General features: G+C 32.3%; 2 protein-coding genes across 2 annotated transcripts; one reads left to right on the plus strand and one right to left on the minus strand.

Moving 5' to 3' along the window:
- Positions 1-6,988: 6,988 nt before the first annotated feature.
- Positions 6,989-26,593, plus strand: LOC134275184 (tRNA endonuclease ANKZF1-like). Its single transcript, XM_062757441.1, is given in 16 exon segments — positions 6,989-7,391; positions 7,961-8,070; positions 8,345-8,441; positions 8,803-9,065; positions 9,294-9,409; positions 9,710-9,857; positions 10,324-10,609; positions 11,136-11,280; positions 11,338-11,414; positions 12,052-12,255; positions 12,709-13,258; positions 13,722-13,833; positions 14,489-14,587; positions 14,931-15,011; positions 15,442-15,512; positions 26,212-26,593. Coding segments are annotated over 16 exon segments (2,772 nt in total). The 5' UTR covers positions 6,989-7,096; the 3' UTR covers positions 26,330-26,593.
- LOC134275174 (uncharacterized) lies at positions 17,117-19,858 on the minus strand. The gene is made up of 4 exons (XM_062757429.1): positions 19,313-19,858; positions 18,949-19,087; positions 17,877-17,996; positions 17,117-17,413 (listed from the first exon to the last, which is right to left on the minus strand). The coding sequence occupies exons 1-4, from the start codon at positions 19,485-19,487 to the stop codon at positions 17,278-17,280; spliced, it is 570 nt and encodes a 189-aa protein (XP_062613413.1). The 5' UTR covers positions 19,488-19,858; the 3' UTR covers positions 17,117-17,277.
- Positions 26,594-26,762: the final 169 nt, after the last annotated feature.

The raw sequence follows: 26,762 nt of genomic DNA on the forward strand, positions 1-26,762 counted from the left end.
CTGGTCTTTTCTCATATCTTGTTTTATTTTTTACATTTATTACCATGGTTCCTGATGATGGGGATGGTGCGATAAATATGAAGCATCGATATGATGATAATATAATTCACTAGATCGATGCACCGTGCCATATTACACCGCCACCGAAAACAAGTTAAACTTGTTTACAAGTGTATTCATAGTCACCTGTCTATATTATAAACATGATAAAAGTGGTTTAAAATTAATTCAATGCAGAGTGTTTCGCTCTAATGGACATTTTGATTTGACATTACTTTGTGTCAATCTTTTTTTTCTATTTAAAGGTATATGTCATTCTTCGGGTTTTTTAAAAGAAAATTTCAGCAGAACATATTAATTCTAAACTATTTATTAGGGCTGGGCAATAATATCGATATTTCAATATATTGCAATACAATGACAAAATATATCGTATCGCAATACGATTTTGTAATATCGATATATTGGCAATATGCTTAGATTAAGGAATTTTGTCATTAAATATCAAAATGGACTGATGAAAGTTTGTTATTAAGCCAAACAGTAAGTCATAAGTTGTTTGGTGGGAAAATTTTAGAGCATTACTTAAATGAAATCAACAAGATTTTTTTCTGTGTTGGTTACTTATCACAGTTATGTACATTCTGCATGTAATTTCATGTAAATTTAGTAAGAAAATGCCATTTTTATTACATTAAAAATATTGCAATACATATCGCAATACAGTTAAAAATATCGCAATATATCGCAATACGAAATCTCGGGCCAATACCCAGCCCTACTATTTATTATAATTAAATTTTATGACGTATCTAAATTTTGATTAAGAAGATATTGGATGACACCATGGCTATTCATAGAATTGAATGTTATCTTACGGATCGTTGTTTTCTTGCGTTTTTCATTTCCGAGATTAAAGAGTGAAGAATTACTGAAGATGTATCCCGAACGCAAATATCGTCATTTACAAAAAACAATTGCTGATTGGTCGACCTGGGTGTACTGAAATCCAATCAGAACTCTGGAAAAAAATCCCGATTTCCATGAACACCGTAGGCCAAGGGTTTATGAGGAGAGGAGCATATCAGAAACCCTTGGCTAGCGAAGATGGAGTTACTTCCCGTTGGCCGCCATACTGGAAGTCCAAATGCTCATAATATTCCTTCATTGTTCAACCAAATTAATTTTTTTATATTTGCTATTTTGAATTAGAAATCATTATTTTTCTGAAGTATATAAATTTTTGGAAGCCTCCTTTATCTAAAAAAAATTATTTATTAAAGATTTTCCACCAAATATTTCTGCTACAACCTCTTAAACTTGGTAAGACAAAGAGGGAAATCACTGAGTCGACCTCCAATATGGCGACCAACGGGAGGTAACTTTCGCTAAATTCAGGCCTATCGAAAACTATCTGTTTAGATTTTCAATACCCCAAATAATATGTAACTTTTTAGTGCAAAAAGTTCATACAATAATTTACGAATATTAATTTGCAATATTTGTTCGATGATAAATATTATTAAAACTATTTCAGGTAAAATAAGAGTATAATTATTGCCATTGGTACATGCAATTCTGGTATACTATGATAAAGGTGAAAGTGTGATTTAAATAAGAGTTAAAATTTAAGTACAAAAAGATTAACTTAATTGTACCGTAGCTAAGCAGTCCAGTCCAATACGAAAAATCGTAATATTACTAAAATTCGTAATATAAGCAATTTCTAACTCTTCTAAGAGTTACTTCCCTTTTTTCTGATACAATCTCTTTGTTATGTTCCATCAGAGATTATATGTCTATGGTTTCATCATTATGATATCATGGATATGTACGATTAGTGGATTTTCTTTGTTTTGGTGCATTTGATCCAAGTGCAAAGATTCAGAGCCTAGTGAGAGTCTTACAATATCTCTCGTAAATCTTGTTATTTGAGATGAGGGTCTGCAGGGTAGACTTCGGGAAAAATATAGGGAATTCGGGTATTATAGACCATTGTGACAAGTTTGAAGATACATTGAAATTTTATGGAAAATTGTTCGCATTCTTGGGAAAATTCTTATATAAGAATCATAAAACAAAATGTTCACTCACCCATTACCATTGTTACTTTCTTCTTGCATTTCCATACTTTTCGATAGACGTCACTGACCAAGATGACCACGTGATACTAGTACCATTGGGGCATAATGTATTTCTGACGTCATACTTCCCTAAACATCATTCAGTTTCTTTCAATGCTTAATTTTGTCTTGCATTACGAAAATTCGTAATATATTCTCTCTCAACTTGCTGTATTACGAGTTTCCGTAATTTAACTATATTACGAAAAATAGTAATATAAGAATAATATTACGATATTTCGTAACATTACGATTTTTCGTATTGGACTGGACTGGCTAAGTAAAAGATGCACACTGGCCCATATCCTATTTTCTCTGCGATTTTGAGTCACCCTATATGAGTATGCTCATCCAAAATATACAGTTTCTCAAAAAATCCTTGATATATATATATATATATAACAAATTTCAAATAACAATTTATGGCTGAATCATATTCAGTATTAAAACATTTTTGTTATGTAATCCTTTGTGTTTTAGTACATTATACAGCATAATATATTGGGATATTTAAAACCTGTACATTAAGTCACCTGTAACTGTACATTAAGTTGGCAAAACTCTCAATTCTTAACTTAATCTATACAGCTTTTTGTCAACTTAATGTACGGTTACAGGTAACTTAATGTACAGGTTTTAAATGTTGAAAACAATACATAAAATGCAAAACATTTTCTGAACTTAATTTAGTAATGAAAACAGGAAAATAATATTTTTAATGCAATACACAATTACGCATAAATATCAAACATTTGTATAAGAAATCTTCAACAGTATATTCTCTTTGGAAATGACAAATCCAATGCAAAAAGTGATATCCTGATGGATAATGATTTTAGAACATCCACATCCAGAAGTTTTTTTTAATAATAAACAAACGTCTCATCCTCTTCACAACAGTTGTAAATGAATGCTGGACGTAGTAGATCCATTCCATGAATGTTTAAAAATATATTCAACAACAATTTAAATTTTAAAAAGAGAATTAAGGCATGTTTCCTGATGAAATGATAACCTCACTAGATGCACTGCAGGAGGAATCATTTTTGGGACAGGGATCACAAATTTTCATCTTTTTCATACACTTGCCATTCTCTGAATCCCCATATTCCCATGGATTATTTCATTTACTCTCTGCTACTATTCATTGTTGGTTCAAATGTAGGATAAAACTGTAATAGATTTGTGGCCCGTTTTCTCTTTTATTAGCTGCTCCTCAATCTCGGCTTCATACAAGCGGGTCGCCGGTGTTGTTCTCAAAGAATATGTTTCGTATAGTGTCCCTTAAATCCTGATTGTTCACAAACATTGCGATATTTTTTGTCAAAACTTGAACACTAACTTCAGATTCTACATACCTACAGGCCTTTGCTTGTGTCTACATGTACCTACTTTCGAGTATTTACTAACCTTTTCCTGTATTTTGGAGAAGTATGCATTACTTTCTCCATCCGATGAGGACATCGTCTTTCATGAAGCTTTACATAGGAAGTAGTCAGAAATCAAGTGAGCTATCATTTAAATCTAAATTTACCTGGCACTGTCCATTAAGTTAAACAATACAGCTATATTGTTTTCACCCCTCTTATCTATGGACTATCAAGTGTATGCCGTAATCATTGCAAATACATCACCATCACCTGGGACAGTTTATTAAGTTAACAATAAAGAAAATGTTTTAAGTAGGATAAAGTCCTCAAACTGTCCAATCTATGAGAGAAAAAAACTATCGAACAGTTCTTTCTCTCACAGAATGGACAGTTTTCGGACTTTCTCCTTTACGTAATTGCTGTTGGCCACTAGAAATACCAATTTTATATGATTTTCATTCAAAGTCTCCAAACTCAATTTTAACGCCATTTATAATAAATATTAATGATTTCTAAATATACGCTTAAATTCTTTTATATGCAGGTGCATGTAATGTTTTGTCAAGGAGTGATTTTGTGTATTTTACTTTTATTTTGATGTTTCAGCATCTGTGTTGTATTTATCAAATTTGACATCTACTCTGCAGAAACCATAACTATATAAGCATTATCACGTGACAAAGATCCTTGGTATCAGCACGTGGTTCATTTTTCTCGATGAATCCAATTGATGAGCAAATGCAATAAAATTTTCATTTTTTTTTTATTTATTTATTTGTATTGCTTTGAAGACAGACTGAAATAAAAATGATCAAGTGCTGGTGCTATCTCAGCTTTGAATATCTTGACAGTGCTTTCATTGCATGGATCGATACTTTTATAAAATTGTGAAAGTACTTTTTGAAATGCTAGATTTTGTTAGCGGCCGATTTGATGCTTTGCATCAATTTTACTTGTATACTAAAGTATATTTATTTCATTTATTTGACACCACAGTCACATATAGTTAGATGATCTAGACTTCGCGGATGACCTGACACTCCTATCACACATTCAGGCACAAATGTAGGAGAAAATGACAAAGGTGTTCGAAACATAAGCACAGATAGGACTCAACATCAATATTGCAAAAAGATCCTAAGAGCAAACACACCATCACAAACAAATCATTGGTTATTATATAGAAGGAAAGGAAGGAGAACATTTCACCTGCTTTGGTAGTATAATGGACCAACAAGGAGGAACAGAAGCGGACATAAAAGCAAAAATAGGAAAGGCGAGAGTAGCATTCCTGCAACTTAGAAACATATGGAAGACCAAGGGAATTACAACATGCACCGAAGTTAGGCTTTTTAATAGCAACGGTAAGGTTGTGTTCTTCTGTGGTTCTGTTGGAGACATGGAGGATGACTGTCACAACAACAAACAGGATCCAGACATTCATCAACTCGTGTCTGAGACGCATACTCCAGATTAGATGGACCGACAAAATCAGCAACATCGATTTCAATAATGTTTAAAATCATAATTAAAAATTATTGGTGGTGATTAAGTTTGAATCTAACTAACCACTACCGTAAATTTTAGCTATGATAGTAATGCTAGGCTTAAAACACTATTACTTTTTAATAATATTCCTGTATATAAGGTTTTCTACGACAAATACGTTGTGAAATGTTTAGCAGAAAAATGAAAAAAAAAAAAAAAAAAAAAAGGAAAGAGAGGGTAAGGAAGAGGGAGTGAGTGGTGCGAGAGAAAATATGCTAGGAGAGGGAGACATAGGTTAGGGAAAAAACTAAAGGGAAACTTTTCCCTTTACTTTTACCTGCCCTATACCTATGCCTATTAGACCCCCTACTCCTGGTTGGAGTGGGGAGAAATTGTGGCAAAAAACAAACCGAGACCCTAAAGAAGAAGAAATAATGCAAAGATGGAAGTGGATAGGGCATACTCTACGCAAGGCCCACAATAACATCACAAGGCAAGCCTTTCCAGGAATCCTCAAGGCAAACGTAAGAGCTAGAGGCAGGCTATGCAAAGAACACCTGCATGGCGGAGAGATTTGGAGGTAAACATCAAAAGATTGGACAAGAAATGGAAAAAAAAATAGAAAGCATTGCTCAGGATAGGGAGGCCTGGAGGATTTTTAATCTTGTCAGATTCCAAAGGGGTAGCAGGCATAAATAAGTAAGTATATATTTCAACTTATATACTTGATAATTTATAACTCGAACAGGTTTACAATTAATGTACCAAAGTAGTTTAAAAATTCGTATAGCTAAAAAAAAAATCTTGTAAATCATCCTTGTTAATTAAATAATTTACACTGCTTATGACCCTCAAAATATTGTCTATTGATAGTTTTTGCTTGTCAGGGATTTTTCCTTGGTAGTGCCCCCTTCTTTCTATCATTTCTAACCACTGTAATCGCGCGAAACTGGGAGGGAAAAGTCTTCTAGATTGTCCTTAGTATTTTCATTTGATTTTCAATATGTCAGAGGTAAAGAATTTAAAAAAAAAAAAAAAAAAAAAAAGCATTCCCACTAATAATTTTAGAAATCTTTACTAATAGTCAACCACTAGTTTTTGCACGGATCAACATCAAAGAATTAAAATTTTAGTCTACCATCTGCTCAAACGTTTAATATTAAGTTACATGACGAATAGACAGGAAACCGCATCTACCACAGGAGGGGGTAAATAAAGTATATTCGACTCCCGACTCCAGAATATTAATTTAAAAAAAAATCTGTCCTGAACAATATTGGATCGGGAGTCGGAAAATAAAAATTTGATTTTATCATAATATACGTTACAGTGTTCCCAGAGAGACAAGTATTTTCTGATAAGTATGAAAACTGCATCTTTTTTTGTTTTTATTTGCGGCAGAATGAAAAAAAGATGAAAAAAAAATTGTGAGAATTAGGGGGTCCCAAAACATGCAGTTTTACTAGATTTACCGCTAGCCTTAGTAAAAAGTTTGGTAACTCTGAAATAAATTATTGGCAGACAGGGGGGTTAAAAATGCAAGGTATTTTCAATATATTTTTTTAATACTAGTAGTAATGTTGCACATAGTTGGATAACAAAATTCACAATTTTATCTTTCCATTGATATGCAGAAGTCTATGTAACAATCCTCCATTTTATTTTTTTATAGGGGTCAGTTTTGCTTGGGTTTGATAATATACATAAAACTGTGATTTATATTCAATAATCTTTGTTTTATACAAAAACCAGATCTTGACATTCATTACAAATTATGCCATGTGGCACAAGAGGAACATAATCTGATAATCAGATAATGTTAATATTGATGATTAGATAAGAAAAAAAAACTGTGTTTACGTTCATTATCTATTAAAAATTTTATTTATTGAATGTGTGTTATGGATGAACATCTGATCAATATATTAGAATTAATATTTGACTAGGCCTATCAATTTAAGGGTGAAAACATGATCATGATATTCCTAAAGTGAAAATTTCCGATTCCTTTTGTTTCGAGCAATCAGCAAAATGTAAATGACCATAATTCCCGGATTCTGATATATAAATCTACATTTATTTTGAGCAGATAGGTAGACCTTGGAAAAAGACATAATGTCTGAACACAAAGGAAACCAGCAGTTAACAGGATATGAAGTAAACACAACTGTCGCTGATCTTAAGAAAGAGATGGCAGATGGGACAAAACTCAGGGTTAGTCCACAAAGTTCTCCAAAAAGACTACAGAAGAAAGCCAGTAAAAAGTACTGGACTGTCCGATTCTACAATACAGAAGAAGCCGCGACAAAATTGGACGGACTGTCACTAGCCAACTGTAACCCGACGTCAGAACATGGTTCTGTATCAGAGAGGAAGGATTCAAATCAAGACACTAGTCAACCATTATCAGGTATGTTACTGTAAAATTAAATATTTTTTGGGGGGTCAAACTTTCAGTGTTTGAGGGGAAAATATTTGTTTGTGGGGATTTGATTTTGTGGATAAATTAAAGATTGTTAAGCTGTTAAGTAGTAATGCATTTGAAATTTTTCATTTCGTGGTGGTCATGAATTCGTGGGTCTTTCCAAACCTTGAAAACAATGAAAATTAAACACCCACGAAAATCAGTGATTTTACATTATGTTTATGGATAATGCCCTTGTTTATGTTGTCACACATGAATTATCATATGAATTATATTATTAAGGGAATGGCAAAGACAGACGTTTAACTCTTTAAAATGAAAATAATTTTTTAATGTAATTATGAAAATTTTGTTTAAAATAAGAATAAGATGAAATGAAACATAAGCAATTTGAATAAATAGCACAGACTAATAGAAAATAAAATCATTGTTGAAGATAATTAAGAAAAAATAAGTAGGACTTGCCTGTCTAAGAAAATGATATCAGTTTGAATAAAGAATTGTGTTTGATATAAAATTCTTAAATTTAATATGTTTTGAATTTTTTTTACCAGACCAGCTCTCTGCATCAGAAACAAACCCAGAGCTAACAACCATTATACAGGTCCCAGAGAGGATGGCATGTAATTCCTGTGGTGTGGAGTTCCAGAGTAGACAAGATCAGGTACCTTAAAGCTAGACCAGATACCTTAAAGCTAGATCAGATACCTTAAAGCTAGGTCAGATACCTTAAAGCTAGATCAGATAACTTAATGCTAGGTTTGATTAACATACATGTATTCATCTTCAGAATCCAATTATTTTTATTGGATACTGTGCCCTTTATTTCTACAAAGGAATAAACTCAACACTAAACTTACTACATGTACAAATAACCAGAGATTGAGCACCAATGTTAACAAAACAAATTTTAATGAAAAATAATTGTAAAATTGTAGAAAGAGCACTTTAAATCAGATTGGCATCGCTATAACCTTCAGAGGAAACTCAAAGGAAAAACAAGTCTTAAAGAGGAAGAATTTGAGGATATTTGTGGTAAAGTGTAAATTTTATTTTTGCAATTTTACCAGGTAATCTTAAAAATTTCAATAGTAAAAGAAATGCTTGATCAAGCTATATTTAGACCTGCAAAAAATGTCAAGTACAGTATTTTCTATTACTTATAAGTCTAATTGAAATACGTATATATCTTTTGTACATTATTTTGTATGTGATTATTTAAATATGTAGTATATAATTGTTGTATATAATTGTAATAAATCTGTCTGTAATGTAATCTGTTTTCTGTACATAATTATGATAATTGTAATAAATCTGTATGTAATGTATTCTGTTGTAAATTCTTCTGTACATAACTGTAAGAAATCTATAATACATTGTCCTGTTTGTAATTAAGGTTCCGTCTCAAGCATCTCAGGTTCAGATTCTGACTCGGAAAATGAGGAGACCACTCCCCCCAAACTTCCCCGCCCCTTACAACTCAAGCAGCAAGACGAGGATCTCAGCAGCTGTGACAGCGAGAGTGAAGTGGGCGGGGCCTCAGAGGGAGAAATGGGTGGGGCATCCAATGAGAGCGCCAGGAAATATCCTAAAATATTCTTCCGTAATTCGGAGGGTCTACTGGTGTCTGTGTACAGATGTGTTGTACATCATAAAAAGGTATGAAGGTATTTTCAACCATATTTTTTAATTGACAATGTATGGATTGATCTTCAAATTTATTTGATTCAGAAATATTGTTTTGTGTGTATGGGTGGTTGGGTTGGGGGGTAGTCATCATTTGTATTCATCAGTAAGATTTGCAGTGATGATATATATAGTAGCTGTAAAACTGCAGTTCACCTAATACAAGTGTACCCCTTCATCAACTATCATTTCTTCGTTTAGGTCAAAGTTCAGAATCATTCAGAACTGGTTTCCCTGGTAAACAACATTACACAGGAGATGAAGTGGGCCGTTTTAATGTGTGGAGGGGGTCATTTTGCAGGAGCTGTTTTTGATAAGTAAGTATGGCCACAAATTACAACATAGTCAATTGCAAATAAATTACAAGTACATGTACATACACCTAATTTGTCTTTTCATTTGGGAAAATTAATTTAAGAAAAATTTTTTAAATGATATGCATTTTTATTTTCTGATATGATTTGATTACATATGATATAGAATTTAAAATAAAATTATACATAATGAAATTATTTCTTATAAACTGTTTGGAGTTTTATCATGTTTTGTTTGATTAAAATTGAAATTTTAAGCTTTTTATAATTGAAGTTTATTTAAAATCAAGAAAAAATTTGTAGGGAGAAACTGATCCTCCACAAGACGTTTCATCGCTATGTAGTGAGGGCTAAAAGGGGCACGGCACAGGGAACACGAGACAGTCAGGGAAATGCCCCTAAGTCTGGTGGGGCCAGCATAAGGAGACACAATGAGGCAGCATTAAAGGAGGTTAGTGAGGCCCCCAAAGGATGTGTTCCTTGATTGTTTTGTCAAATTTATTTACGTAGACTTTTTTTGTATTCATAGAGTACTGTAAACCAACTATTATTCGTTTGCGAGAAATGTCATTGAGTTTCGCGACCAACTATTACTTATGAATTTTAATAGCCATGAAACATTTATTTAGCTTTATATTGATAGAGAATGTTAAACTTTGCGGACTGATTGCAAACTGACACAGCAAATTGAAATGTGAATAATAGATGACAGAAATAGGAGTTGGTTTACAGTATTCTGTTGGAAATTTTTATTGCTTTGTTGATTTACAGTATTCTGTTGGAAATTTTTGTTGCTTTGTTGGTTTACAGTATTCTGTTGGAAATTTTTGTTGCTTCTTCTGAAAGTTTTACTTTCAGTTCATTTTCTGTCGGAAATTTTTTTTCAATTCATAATTCAAAAAAAAAAATTCACACAGGAAATCAAGTCATTGTTGGAATCTTGGAAAGGAGCGTTAGACAGCTGTGACAGAATATTCATTAGGGCTGAAGGGGAATTTAAATTGTTAAAATGAAGGGACAAGTCCCCTTACAAGGGGAGATAATCAAGAAAAGACAAAAACAAAAGAATATTTCTACACGGGAAGTCCCCACCCTTTAACAAAGACGACCAGAGAGTCCGAATGATTCCATTTCCCACACGACGCCCCACTCTTAATGAAACCAGAAGAGTGTTTGAAATGTTATCTTCCATTGAGTGTTATGGTAACTGGTTTTACAGACTGTTTAGGTTTTTAGTTTACCTTATAGCTGACTCAATTTGAGTGTTTTTTCTCTTTTTCTTGTTATGAAAAATTCTTTGAAAATCTTCTTTTCAAGAACAACTGGGCCAGAAAAGCTGAAACTCATGTGGAAGCACCCTGGGGTACTGTAGATTCTAAATTGTTCAAATCATGACCCCCGAGGGTAGGGCGGGGCCACAATGGGGAATAAAAGTTTTACTTTTACCTATAGTCTGAAGAACTCACTGTTATGTCTATAGTATACATGTACATTGGATATATAAAACATTACTATTACCTGTATGTAATAAGATATTGACTATTTGAAGACATCTCATACAGGAATGATAAGCTGACATTCAGATTTTTTAAAAAAGTATTTTAATATAAATGTATATACTTTTAAAGAAAGTTACTGATTTATCCTTAAAGCACACCCAGCAAAACTAACAACTCAAGTCAAATTTTTTTTAATATGATACAATGTACCTTTTTCTTTGTACCTGCAGGAGAAGAGGCAGATATCCAGAATTATGTTCCCATTTCCCCACCTGTGACCTTTAATGCAGCCCTGGGTCAGTTGGAGGTCGTCAATAAGGACCCACAGAAGGGACGACAGAGAAGATTGTCAGAAACCAGAAGAGTGTTTGAAATGTTATCTTCCATTGAGTGTTATGGTAACTTATTTTACAGACTGTTTTTTGTTTTTAGTTTACCTCTGACACTAGTTCTAAAAAATAATGTAAAAGAGAAGGTTCTATTGAGGGCACAACAAATACAGGTCTTAGGTGGGTAGTTTGGTTAGTTTTGATTCGGTAATTGATGATCAAGGAGTTTGATTTTAAAATTAACATTACAGAAAAACTTAGTCAAAACGAAGTCACTGGGACCAATAAAATTACTTAGCTATATCAGTAATTCGTTATATCTGTATAAGGAATTCATTAAATTTATATAGCTTGGGATCCTAGATAACTTAACTATATCTGTGAATTCGCAAAATCCCTGTTTGAACTAAACAACTTTTACTGTATAGTGAAAAAATTGTCTCAAATCCGGAGGTTGTTTATTCCAAAATTTTGCCCAATAAAATACTAACTTTCAATAACTTTGTTTTCCTTTTAGTAAATTCAGTTGTATGAAATGTTGTCTTAATATCCAGAATGTTTTTACTGTATATAGTGAAAAACTTGTCTAATCCAGATGTTATGTATAAGTTCAATTTCATTGGAACCAGTGGTATCTAAACTACAGAAGTTTTTACTGTATTTCATTTGCAGAACACAGAGGATTCTTTCAGGATTTCTTTGTATTTGAGTAAAAGTCAATCCATTTACTGTTAATTTAATAAAAGCAATATTTTATCTATAAAAGTGAATGAGATTTGGGCAGCTGGCACAATCTTAAAATTTGATTTGATTTTAGAAGATGAGATGCAGAATGAAAATCAGCCCTCCTCCTCTGGAGGGTCCACCACAAGTGATGCTGATCTTGTGGAAACCATGGGGACACTGTCCACATTAGAGCTGCAGGAGTTTGAAGCCACGAAGAATCCAAACAGAAAGAAAAACAAAAACAGACGAAGGAGATTGTCGAAACATCAGCTGGAACCAGAGACAGACCCGTTAGGTAACTCAGATCCTTTCACTAGTTACTGTATTAAAATCAACTTTTATTCAGGATCAAGACACATCTGTTAGTTTTATGACCTTCTTTTACATACAAATGTTTCTCATAATGAAGATTTTTGTCAACAATTTATTAATAGCACTGTTGCCCAGGTTTTGAAAATCAGTAGTCTTTGATGGATTCAAAAAAGAAGAATCATGAATAAAAGATGTTGCAAATAATATTTGGTTTACATGACTTGGATATATGTAGAATATAGACAAAGTGCTGTCCTATAGGCATGTTTGGGAGGGTGAAAAGAGAACTCATAACAGTTTTTTTACATGCTGGAAAAATAAGAATTTGTTGACAACTTGAAAATGTATGCTAAATTGGATTAATTACTGAAACAAGAGGAAGGGTGCTTAATTATATTAAAAGAAATTAATTCTTTTTACTTGTATATATTTTCAGAAGAGGAAAAATATCACCTGAAAAATTCACTGTTTACAGCTTGTAAAACAGGAGATATAGAAACACTTAGAAATTTAATGGCTGTTTTCTCAAAGAGTGTTCCAAAATTAGAATCACCAGAAAAAATTCCACATGGGACAGAAAAAAATTTTCATACTAGCACTTTACAGCATTGTCAAAATAATAGTGAAAATAGTGAACTGACCTCTAAGATATATAGTGATTCAACGAATTGTGATGTACAAAACATAAATAGACTAGAGAATTTAAATGAAAAAGAGTCTATTTCTTCTGTGAACTTATCAGCACCTTCTGAAAATTCATCAGAAAATCTGATACAAAAAGAGCTTTTGCAAAGACCATCAGGTAAAGCAGACAGTCGACCAGGATCATCAACTTCAGAGGAACTCTTGTCACCAATAGATACCAATGACATGCTAAATGAAGCAATAGGAGACAATAAATTGACTTTGTTACACATTGCTGCTAAGGAGGGGCATGGGAAAGTCATCAAGATACTAATGGAGAGTGGTGCTAACCCAGCTGCAAGGTACGATGGAATTTCAGGAAATAAAGTTTGCCCATTTTGGTACAGGTCCAGAGCTCTTATCTTTTCAATTGGGATTTAAAATGTGTTTTAAAAAGGGTCAAATTTTGGAAATATTTATACTCTGACATTTGTTTCATTGAAATAAAAGAACAAACTATGAAATATTGTGTGATTTAAATGTGGTTGTTAAAGTCTGCATAATTTAATTAGTAGACACACTGTTATGAAATCAAGATTTCTATTTATTAATTTTTTTGGCTATAATTTTTCAAAAATTTATTTTTAAATCAAATTCTCTTAGAGAATATGAATAAGAAAATGCTACCATATATACAGCTGTACATATTTCTAATTCTTTGATCCTTAATTATTCTTTCAATTCTACTACATGTACATGAATATTCATTTCACTAATACAAAATTCACAATATCACAACAACCTACATGCATCATTTTCTTTTAGAGATAAATTTGGCCAGACTCCATACAACCATGGAAAAGATAAGGAGACAAGGAATGAATTCAGGAAGTTTATGGGCCGTTATCCTGATCGTTATGATTATAAAACAGCACAGGTATGTCGCAAGGTAGAGCAGGGCATGAAATACGTGTGTATACATGTATATACCATAGCCTTTTGTTTGTTTATTATTTTCAATTTTGTATTTTAAAGTTCCAATGTAGTTGAATTTTTCATTGCTTTGATCATGTTAATTTTTGTCAAGAGGTTCCTTTTATTATTTGAAAGAAAATGCTTTTAATTTTTTTTTTATTGGAAGTAAGGAAAAAGTAGTAAATAGTTGATTTAGGTCTTTCTTTGATCTGTAACATTTTCATATTATTATTTAAACCTTTCTTTCACTTATTTTCATTAAACCTTTTTAATGTTCTTGGTTTTAAAATAAATAAAAAGTAACAATGTTAAGATTTTATAACATCATTTTTAAAGGGCTTCCTGCATTTGACTACAATAGAGAAAGGATGTCAAGAAAAAGTTTTAGTTCTAAAAGCAATATTTGGACGTATCTTGAAATCTAATCTTATTTTTCTTTTGAACATGAATATAATTAAAAGATATTGAATCAACCCCCTTTTATCTTATTTTTGTGGATGACATTTAGTATCTGTTTTAAATGTATTTAGAAATCTTTGAAGAAACCATAAACCTCCGTATCTAATATTTTGACTATGCATTTAGATCTATATTAATAATATTTTGATTTTTGGTAGATTCCAAGTGCATTAACAGATGATATGGAGCAAGAAAGAAAACAGAAAGCAGCAGAGAGGAAAAAATTACAGAAAAAAGCCAAACAAGAGAGAATGAAAGTAAGATAGAGAGAAAGATAGAAATCCCCCAAAAATGGCAGAGTAACATGACTGTACACAAATACAAAAATATTCAACCACCTAAAATCCGTTAAAATTTGATTCTGGTACATGCATATTTCGAATATGCATTCAGCTTTAATGTTCAGAATTTGATTCACCTAGCAGAAGATGTATATTTTTATTCATAAAAAGATTTCGATAAAAGATTTTTGTACATACATGATCATTTTAGTATGCTAAAATTAATCTACAGTTGGATTTTTAAAATTGTTTTTATAATTTTGAGAGTACTATTTTTACCATGTGCTGCATCATATTAATGATTTTTTCCTTCATGAAGGAAAAAAGGGAGGAAGAAGCTGTAAAAGAAGCAGAGGAAAGAGAGAAGAAAAGATTCCTGGCTCTGTCGGATAGAGAGAAGGTAAAAATGAAAATCACTTTTGTGGGAGAGAGAGAATGAAAGATTTCTTTAACTTTCTTACACCTTTGAGAAGGTAAAAAAAACAAAAAAGTCATACTGCTTTACTGTAAATCACTTTTTGTATGATAACTATTTCTGTGTAGTTTTGTATAAATGACTATCTGGGAAAAATCTTTTGCAAATATATTTTAAATTATTTTAGACTAAAAGTTGTTTTATATTACATGTTTACTTAGATACTGTAAACTAAAGTTAGACCATGTAAACACAGAAAATTTGCTAATTCAAAAAATTAATATTTGACACATGTGTACTATATGTAGTAGCAAACTTCAGGTACATGCCACATTTTGTTGGTCAGATATATGTGCATATACTAAAATGTTTAGTACTTAGGTAATTGTTTGGTAATACTCAAACTTTGTTTTAGCGTGCCCTTGCAGCAGAGAAGAGGCTACTGAAAAACATTGAGGGGACAGGGCAAAAATCTCCAGTTTTGAGGTAAAACATTAGAGTCAGTTGTGATTGGTCAACAATATCATGATTGACAGAAATATGTGCCTTTTTCTTGCTTGGGCAATGTTGGGGTGATTTTGAAAATTCATTTTCAACCCTCAGATCTATTTAAACTAAAATAAAAAAAACGGTAAGATTTAACAATAAACAAAACCATTAGCATATGAGTCAAAACAGATCATAAAAATTCGTTCAGATGTGAAAGAAACATGGAAATGAAGAACAGTATTAAGGGCAGAAGTCCATTTAAATGATACATATTGGGAGCAGAACAAACAGGTACCCCCCCGAAAACATCAAAGGCAGTATTAGGTACCTAGCCATAAAGGAATAAACATCCACATCTGAATTATACCACCCCTGGAATATACTGTTGCACAGTATTCCTAAAGTTTTTTCTTCACAACTGACATATTTCAGTGAGGAGTGAATGAAGAGGTTTGGTAGAACAATTACTGGAACCCACTATTTTTTGTTTTTTTGTAAAGATTGTTATTGAGTTTTGAAATTCAGTATACTAGGTACAGTAATTAACTCAAATTAATTTTGATTGTCGGGAATATTAGAAATTTTGAAAACTGATGTATGGTTTTGAAAATTTTCCTCCTTCAAAAGGGAACTATGGGTACATGTATAAAATGGATTACCTCTCGAAGAACTGAATCCTAGTTCCACTTTAATACAATACAAACAAAGACACTGTTGTTACCTGTTTTAAATTTGTTAGCCACGACCAGTGCATACTGATCTTGTAATCTATCTAATACTTGTTTCACTTCTGTATTGTGAAAGACAGAAGGAAAGTTGGTTTTCATATTGCTCCTTGGTCATTTGAATCAAGATTTCAATGTCCATTCATTCGCGAGGTGTCAATTAAGGTATTCTTCTTCATATTTGAGGTTTTCTTGCAAGTTTCATACAAATGGTGTCTTAAATATTTGATACATGTATTGTAAATTTTTGAGACCTTTTAGTTTAACATTTCAGTAAAATGATCATTTACCTGATAAAGTAGTTTTCTATGGACTTTTATTTACTTTTATCATTTTCTAAAATAAATATTGAATGGAGAACTACAGACAAGTCTGGTATTTATACTGTTTTTGTCTTACAGCTACACTTGTGGACATAAAAGTATGAACTGTAAAATAGATATCATTTATTGGTTTTTATTTTGATCCTGGAAGTTTTTCCAAGGTTTTCTCCCAGAGCAGGACTTTTTTCCAGGGGACAATTTTGTTTGAAATGTATATCTTTCAAAATCTCAAGAACTTTTAAGATCTTGTCAAAGAAAATGTATTACACACACATCGATTTAAAATATAAAATCTATGTCATTTTTTTTGTCCCAGTAACTAAGGATATGTCCCTGATTGTGATCTTAAAATTCAACTTTAACAAGTAATATGCTGATGGAGAGAACACGACTTCAAGTTCTCAGTTTGATGCTAGTTGTACTTTATTTTAAGGAAATGAATTAATTTTTTTTTTTACACCTTTTACTAACCAGTTCAAAAGACCAAATATTTTCACTCAATTGTTTAAATTCTGTAGAATTCACATGGCAGTGCCCTGTCTGTTTAAGTAATTCACCAATGACAACACTTGGATTGACCACAACGATTTAAATCTTCTGCTGAACACTTTTTAACTGATATAAGCAATCCTTTTTTTATGCAGACACCATTTTCTTTCTAAACATTCTTTGTTGCTGAAACTACGTTTTGGTGAAAAAAAGTAACTCTATTCATCACATGCCTCCTTTACAAGAACAGTAAGTCTGTAAGTAAAACTCGTCAAATGTGTAGTAAGGGTAGTTCATGTCGTAAACAAGGAGGGACCGGAATGTAAACTCCTGCTTGCACATGTTACAGCCTCCCCCAGACCTACAGTTAAAGAAAAAAGATACAGTGTAAAGATCGACATTAAGAAAATGAAAACATAACACTGTCTATCCATGCATATTTAGAACAGAATAAACGGTCTTTGTTGGAAAAATTCTATAAGGGTAAAAATGTATACATGAATCAAAGCAGTTCCCACGACTAGAGAAATGATGGGAAAAAGTATATTGAAATAAAATTATGATATATTTCATTAAATTTCCATTATTTAAAACACCAGCTTTTCCCAGACTTGGCAAAATTATAAATGTTATTGACAATGTATTCAAATAAAAATCTTACCAAAAATATTAAATTTTCTCAAATCCCAAAAAGTCTGTTTTGTTATAATTTGTGATAATTGATAATGTTAATGTAGTGCAAGAAAATGCACTCAAAAAATTTCAACAGAACTCTTGCATTCTAATTTCGATCATGATGAACTTGATAGGAGATTAACACTTACACACACATCCCTAGCGGAATGAACTGATACAGTGACTGGCTTTTTCTGTAGATGGAGACAAGCTGCCGTAGTTTTCCATCGGTGTTGTTTAGATGAGTTGGATAAGCTAAGGTCAAGTATCTGTCAAAAATATGATCTCTGAATTATGGTTGTAATGAAAATGTAAATGTCATAATATTTAAATGATTTAGAGTCTACACTACTACCTAATCTCAGCGAGATGTCGTAGGACTAAAAATTTTGGTCTGACGTCGTAGTGGATGTCGGAACAAAATTGTTAGTCCCTAAGACATCTCGCTGAGATAACACTACCACCAAGAGCCTCCACACAAGTTTCAGCTTTCCTGGCCCAGTGGTTCTTGAGAAAATATTAAAGATTTTTCCTGTTTTCCAAGATAATAAATGTACAGATATTGTAAGTGACAAAATTCAGACTTTATTTTTATAAATAGTCTCTGGGTACTGTCATACTAGTATGTCTTAGATATTAAATTTGACATTTTGTTTTATTTCACTTTCCTTCACTACTATTTCATATGAATACTTTTGTTGAAGTGTTTATAAAGAGGCTGCGAAGAGCATTTAAAAGAACCCGCTATTTTGACAGAATATTTGAAATTGTCGAGCAATTCATTTGGATCTTTCATTTGCAAATATATCGAATAGGCATTTTGGAATTTTCATTTAATTTTGTTGAATTTTTCTTTCGAAAAAAAAATACTTTTTTTCTAAATGAATATCTTTCCTAAACTTTATTTGTGTCTTAAGTGCGTTTAAAAGTTTTTAAAACATGTTCCCGATCCCAGTTGTAAAGTTTAAAGACAACAAGATATCTTCAAACCAAACCTGTGCCTTAGAAATTTCATCCTTAAATCTCAAAAGGATATTAGCAAATAAATATACACAATACATATTAAATGTCTTTTTTGTGAATTAAGGGATGCATACGACCTCAACATTTTTCAACAAAATAAAAAAAAAAAATTCTGAACATGTTACCATTACACATTTGTAGACAAAAAAAGCAAAATGATAAACGTCCAAAATGAAACGGGTTTGTACTTTCACTTACGAAGGGCAGCACGTGTCTCCATCATTAATAGAACAAGAAGATCGTTTTTGAATTTTTTCCTGATTCTTCAGACCATTGCATTCTTTTTCCTTGAATTTCTTAAGTTTCTTCTTTAATTCCTTTTTTGTGAAGAGTAGCCCTGCATAAAAAGTAAAAAAGAAATGGGTACAAAGAAAAGTCTTGCTATCAATTTGAAAATAACACGTACGTACATGAAGATAATTTATTTTTTCAATAAGCATTGGTTTTCATGCTTCAATGAAATAATGGGATTTTATTCATGTTTATAGAACCATATGCACTTATTCAAATAGGAATTTCGAGTAAAAAAATTATTTTAATCAACTATATATGATGTACAGACCTCTGGTCAGCTGTTGGATCCCTCGAATAACATACTGTCTGCACACCCGGGGCATTCTGGCGGGATTCTTGTGTAGGGATGGTAATGCCAGTGTCTCATTTGCTTGTAGTACAGGTTTTTGAGAACAGACTGCCTTGATCACACACAAAAAGAGTACACAAGAGATAGTTTTCATTTTTAACGGCTGTTGATTTTTTTCTCCTGAATAATTTTTAGTTACTAGGGGTCCTGTATAATCCAATATGTGTTTTCTTTGCTGTACGTAACGCAGCTCTTGATGATACCAATGTGGGTTTTTTTTTTGTTTGGGTATATTTATATAGAAACGCCCTCAAATGTTCCGGTGTGGCGCAAGGAAAGTCACAAAAAGTTCATGGAACAAAAATATTTGTATTTAATTCAATCCAACAGAGTCGTGCCTTAATTGTCTTATTTCTAAAGTAATAAAATATTTATACACGAAAGTTCCGGGTTAACTCATCCAGGTATAAAGGATCTGAATGAAAACCCGGTTTGATTTTAAACTATTGGAGTGTTTCTTATGACACGTATATGTACTGAAATTCCCTCTATCTACACATCTAGGCCTTGAAGTAAACGATAATTTTGATACTGACGAAATACCCCCGAAACTGGAAAATCTTATTTTACTAGCCAATCAACGAAAAGGTACATGTAATTTCTTAGTTCAACGTTTTTAAATTTTCAAAGATAAAAGCTTTGGAATATTTACCCGGGATGGGTATCTAAGGTACACAGTTTTAAATTTCAGATCAAACCCTAGATACATATATGTATGTAAAAAAAAAACTACAGTTTAAAAGGAAATTAGATTCATAGTTTCAACACCAAAATATCTTCAAAGTATCGTAAACCTTATCTATGACACAGAAGTTATTCAAAAATTTCTAGATGAGAGGAAGAAAAAACAAATTTGCCGTGGCCATCCACTTCAACGACGTTTTATCAATTAACAATAGTTTGAACCTGTAATTATATAGAATAATGTGTATTAATTAACCTTGTACCTGCGGAGAGGGCTTATATAGACTGTGTCTGCTGCCCAATGCATTTATGTATTTATTACATAATAAAATATGTTCAAATCAAAAAACAATAGTTACTTATATTCTATTCATATGCCAACTCGATATATATATTCTAGATATAAGAGAAACAACTGACTCCTCCACACACGTTTCATATTTAGATGTATTTTAGTTGGGCCAATTAACAACGTACTCGATACTCGAGAGCGTGTTCAGGGTTCAGGGTACAGTCAATTAATTGCTAAGTTTATTAGACTATCGTTCGATACCCACAAGTGATTTTGGTTTTTATTTTTACTTACTAGTGTTAGCCATGGGCAAACTTGCTAAAATGTCGTATAATATGCAAATTCGTCGATTTTATGCAACCAACCTGAAAGTTGGAACACTTCAGTTTTGAAAATACATTTATTGTTTTTCTATTTATTATTGAGGACCTTAGATCACTTATTTAAAAAGGTCCTAAATACTAGTATAGGGAACCCTGGTCCTTCAACTGGCGTCGCAATTTCATAAATTTTATGGATTCTGTAGAAAATTATGCCAGACTATGGGCCAGATATGAAAAAGAAGACGTTGACACTCTGCCAGAATGGATTTAAATGTATAAGATTTATGTTATAATCGCGTAAAAAAAGATTGAAAGGCAATGTAAAAACCGTCTATCCTTCTGCATTCAATAATCCAGAAGTGAAAAAAGAATTAGATTAAATGATCGGTACATACTTGTCCCTGCTGACATAGCAGGAAACATTGAACATTGTATTCGTTTGTAAGGCTCATTATATAAATTGTATTTTAGAAGAATTTAGATTTAATTCTACAAGTGGTTATCAAAGTTATAATCATAGTTCCCTTTCCATGGAAGAATCGTGTTATTTTGAATACATGTATTTTTAATATCACAAACAAACAAAATGAATTTGAAGTACCATATGTATATTGGATTCTGAAAATTCATAAAAATCCATGCAAACAAAGATACATATCGGGTTCCAGTAAATGTTCAACCAAGCCTCTTTCTTTACTCCTAAGATATTAACATTAGTGAAGAAGAAACTTCAAGAGTACTGTGCAACAATATATTCAAGAGGTGGAGTAAATCAGATGTGGACACTTAAAAATTCCAAGGAACTGTTGGGCAAATTGAAATCACAAAATCTTACCAAAATCAACAGCTTTAAAACGATTTTTTACATTATACACAACCATTCCCCATGATAAATTGAAGTCCAGGCTTTTTGATATCATTGACAGTACCGTTTTCAATAAAAATGGAATTCGTAATTTTACTTATCTTGTCATTGGTCATTTGCAAAATTGTTTTGTTAAATAGCATTCTGATTGTACACACAAGTACTCTGAATTTGACATCAAAAAGATTCTTGAGTTTCTGATTGACAGTATCTAAGTGGTTTTTATACGCCCGTCTTAAGACGGGACGTATTATGTTATAGGCTTCGTGTCCGTCCGTCTGTCTGTTAGCTTTTTCGTTTCCGGCTCATAACTTTAATACTATTAGGTCTAGGATTATCAAACTTTGTCATCTGATGCATCTTGGGTAGAAGGTGTGTCGCGCACAAAAAGTAGGTCGCTCTGACCTTTAATTAAGAAGATATAGCCAAATATGGAAAAATCCTTTCCGGCCCATAACTAGAAAACTATAAGACTATCAATCATCAAACTTGGCTAGTTTATGCATCTTAGGTAGAAGGTGTGTCGCGACCTATTTCAAGGTCACTGTGACCTTTAATTTAAGTGAAATTTTTTTTAAAAATGTGTCTTATTACTTTTCATTTTCACATCCCAAATAATGTAAGAGTATTGCACTGTCCTTATTAAAAAAGTGTTAAATCAAGAAAATACTTATTTTTTTAAGCATATACTTGACAGCAATCTATAACAAATATAATGTATGTTAGAGAAATCCTACCTCTCCCATGAGTGTAATTATCAAGCACTGGTCAAGAAGAATTTTGATAAAAGAAAATTGCTTGTCAAATTAGAGAGAGATTAATGAGTTTAGTGTGAGGAGCTAACTGGCAGCTAGAGCATTGGTGCTATCTATGTCCCTTGAGTATTGGGCAAATGTTTAAGCCTGTTGGATTAAAAAGCTCTTGTTGGCTAACCTAAGTTTTAAAATGAATTTGATGAAAAGTAATTAAAACTAATTTGATATTGCATAATAGACTAATCTGATATTATATAATATCATTAATTAAAAAACTAATTTTATTGGGTGGGATGGAATCAGTATGTCCATATGAATTACATAAAAAAACCTGTCAGACATTAAATCTCAACCAAAAAAAAATCTTTGAGTATTTTATGTGTTTAAAAAAAAAATTTATGGTAGATAGTTTAGACCCATTCATCTCTTGGTAGTAATGAGTAGACAAGATTAATGAGTTCAGTTTAGGAAGGCTATCTGATCAAGCAGTCTTATCTGTATCCTTTGGGGATTAGACAGAAGAACTGCTGGTCAGTTTATAGCATATGTCATTTGATGGCCAGCCTTTTCTTTTCAAAATTAATTTAGTATAGATTAAGGTGTTAAGACTAATTTGATATTGTTTAATATGATGGGCATTTGACAAGGTTTAACACAACCAGCATAGAAATCTATCAATGATGTAATATTTATTATAATTAATGCCTGCATCACAGGGGATGGATAAATATTTTCAGGAATGGAAAAATCATGGAAATCTTAGAATCAAGGTTGACCTGATTTTCTTGCACGCTAAACTGTTCAAGAAAATTGTAATTTTTTGACGGGCGTATCATGCTGTGGCGTGGCACTTTATTATTTGAATTTATTTGAAAGCCCAATGGTACCAGTTGCGCCCCGTTATTAGCAGACATATTTTTGTATTGATTTGAAGCAGAATTTATCCAAAAATCTTATGCGTGAAAAGAAGAAATCACTTACTGTGGCCTTCAGCTAGACATTTAGATATACCCTGGTATCGACGACGTGTTGTCAATTGGCAATGGTAATTTCCATTCTTATGTCGATACGAGATATCCCATTGAGCTTGAGATAAAATATACAACGGATTCTGACACATGATCATCTGTTTCATATTTGGATATTTTACTTGAAAAAGACTTTAATGGTAATCTAACAACCAAGCTCTATGATAAACGTGGTGACTTTAACTTTTCAATCGTCAACATCCCTTACTTATGCAGCAATATACCTTCATCACCTGCATACGGAGTGTATATATCTCAGTTGATTCGATACGCAAGAGCATGCTCTATGTAGGTACATTTCTAAAACGAAGTAAATTGTTGACAAAAGTCTCGTTTACAATCATCATTTCATAAGTTCTATGGTTGATACAATGCCTTGTTATCTCTGAGTCTGAGTCAAATACTGAATGACGTTTTTCATACTTATTGTTAGTTTATTATTTACTCATTGAAATGACGACGGATTTTTCCGTTATTTCCTGATCATGACAAGGAGCACACGGCGGTCGATAGTGGTTGCTCACTCCTCAATGGCACCCTATCCCACCTTTGATGTTTTGGAGGTTCTTGTTTGCTCTGCTTCTATATTGTATTGTTTTATGGACTTTTGAACTTGAATAATGTTCACTACGCTTTTTAAAACGTGCGAATTTAGTTTTTGACGATTTTAGACAAGTAGAAGTCACTGGCATCAAAAATCAGTCAAGATAAATATGGATGTACCTTTCTTAAACTGACAAGTGCACTGGTGTTTGGATTTGTTTGCAATTTGTGTGTTAACTACGTAAAAAACGTATGTCATTGCCAAACACACATATTATAAGTAACTTACGTAATGTAAACTGTGATTCATTAATTTGCCCTAGAGATTCTGTGCAGCAGCCAATCAAATGACCTGTGCGTAATTATTACATACAATGACATTTCGGCTAGTTTGCTACAGGTGCACGTGGTAAGTAAAAGACGAGATCACCTGTGGGTATCTGACGATGCGAGGCAGGCTCTTGACAGACAAATTAATATTACAGGAATTTAATGTCAACATTTATTTTATTGGTTGTTATAATGACACTAACAAAATCTACCCAACATTGTTCCGTATTTTGGCGAACATGCTTCTTATTAATTTTATGTACTTAATTTGACAACGGAATATTCTGTCCATCTGATCAATATACCCATGGTTCCAGGCGGATGTTACCGGTCTACAGGGAATAATATCTTCCCTAGGCATCTAATCACATCAGAAATTTCCAGGGGTCCATGTTTTGTGCCCTGTTTATAGATTTGTTTTGTTTGTAAATCATGTTGATCACACTTAAAATTCCTCAATTTTTGAAAGACCTGGAGTATTCACATGTCATTTGTAGTCAGAAAATAGAAAAATGAAAATGAACTTTCGGTTGATACAAGTATTCGTTGGTCGTTCAAAAAAGACGGTAGAAACTACATTATACGTACAGTATTTAGTATGATGTTTTCCTCAGTCGATCTGAGTTTTTTTTTAACATATATACTGAAAGGAAAAAGAAACGCAGGGTAAACTTTTGAGGGGAATTACATTTATTTTTCTTTCAATTTTTTTCAGTATTCCTGTCCAACTTTTAACATTAATTTTCAAAAAGATATAACAAAAATTTCATTTGATTTTGTCTAATAATTCTTGAGTTATTGAAGCGCATATGACGATACCCCCCAAAAGTGAAAATCGAAAACACTCATTATCTTCAATGTCTCTCCTGCACATCTGTCATGAGCGTTATTTCTCCTTTGCATGGAATTCATCCGATTGATTATCTTTTAAACCTTGGCTATATTGGGCATCGGTAGCCACGCCAAAAAATTAGTCATGCAACGCGCGCATGCGCGAGGGAGAGGAACACAACAGTAAGTTGACATGCTCAAAAACCCAAATTGCAGAATTGTTTTCATTTAATTTTTTGTGTGAATGTAATGACTGGAATAGTCTACTGTATAAAAGGCGGTCTTTTTGGTAGTAGGGTTGCGATTTAAGAGGTGGCAGCACGAATAACCCGCTCGTAACATGGCTCTGTTTCGCGTTAACGTCATTGTCACGGTTGATTGAAAGCCATTCCAGGCCCTATCTGACAACGGATTACAAGTTTTATGGGGGAAAATTTACAAGAAACTGCTTAGTTACCCGTTGTTACCTTTTTCATTAATTAGGCAATTCGAAAATTTGACCCCACTGAAGTTCCGTAAACTATACTAAGATTGCAAGAAATTCATATCGTCTCTAAATATTGAAAAACAATGTGTATACCTCAGGTGCATCAAATGGTGCAACAAGATTTTTGACAAACTCGTCGTTATCAAATTGCACGTGTTTTGGGCTTTTTACCGTTTTCCCTACATGACGTCATACAATTTACGGTTGAGTAATTGTGAACATTGATTTTGGTGCAGAGTAACTAAATTTCTCATCTGACCAATTTTCGTAATTTTCGGTTTTGCGGTCAAAAAGTTTTCGAATTTTATGCTACCCTGCGTTTCTTTTTCCTTTCAGTATATATGATCAAACTAGGAACACCGGTTAAATATGGAAGAACACTTGTATTGATAATTCTTTAGAAATAATAATTATTTACAATAAAACACAAAATGATATGTAAACCTAAGTGACGTAATGGCATTTTGATAATGATATATTTCAAATACAAAGGCGAAAGGAGTTAACTAACAAAAGTTGGCTTCAGAGAAAGTTTTGATATAATCACTCGTGGAACAATCGTGAAAGGAGCACATTTTTTACATAACATAGTAGGCATGTCTTTTTAACGTTACGTTGTTTAAAAATGTTTCAAATACAATAAAACACTTTTTTGAATTTATTTTTTATCTTTATTCCAGTCGCTGTTTCCAGTGTGGTGGGGATATGACGGGAAAAGTTCCATTTGAATATTTCGATTTCAAGTTCTGTTCACCCAAATGTTTGAAACAGCACAGAATGGAAGAGAAGAAGACATAGTTTCCGCAAGCTTTTGCTGTAAAGAAATCTCTCTGTTTATATGTCTTGTTTGTGTATATGCCTGTCTGTGAGTAAAGACTAAAATATAAAAAATGGACTTCAAAATTCTAGACCACGTTGTACAATTACAGTAACTTGTCAATATCGTTTTTGAATATTGATATATTTTTTTATCAATTAAATAAAAATTTCTATAATTTATTTTTCATTCAAAATAAAGTGGTGTCAAGAAAGCGCCTGATTTAATTTTTCTGCAATATTTTTTTTTATATTTTGAGAATAGTTTTATATTTAATTATTTGTATATTTTGTTAAAAGCAATACAAAAATTTATTTAATGTTTATTTTGTGATATTATATAATTGAAGTCATTGAAGCGGATCTCATTTTATGAGCTAGAATTAAACATAAAGTTTTATTAGTTGTTGGTCTT

This window comes from Saccostrea cucullata, unplaced genomic scaffold, assembly GCF_032062105.1.
Source record: "Saccostrea cucullata isolate Sc308-1 unplaced genomic scaffold, CSIRO_AGI_Scuc_v1 ctg72, whole genome shotgun sequence".
In the NCBI taxonomy this organism is placed as follows: Eukaryota; Metazoa; Mollusca; class Bivalvia; order Ostreida; family Ostreidae; genus Saccostrea; species Saccostrea cuccullata.

Bases quoted from the DNA above. Each gene is read 5' to 3' on its own strand.
- LOC134275174 (XM_062757429.1), bottom strand. From the start codon at position 19,487: ATGAAAACTATCTCTTGTGTACTCTTTTTGTGTGTGATCAAGGCAGTC. The intron at 19,088-19,312 runs GTCTGTACATCA...CTTTTTATGCAG, and splicing joins GATCCAACAGCTGACCAGAG to GGCTACTCTTCACAAAAAAG. The intron at 17,997-18,948 runs GTAAGTGAAAGT...TATTTTTGACAG, and splicing joins GGAGACACGTGCTGCCCTTC to ATACTTGACCTTAGCTTATC.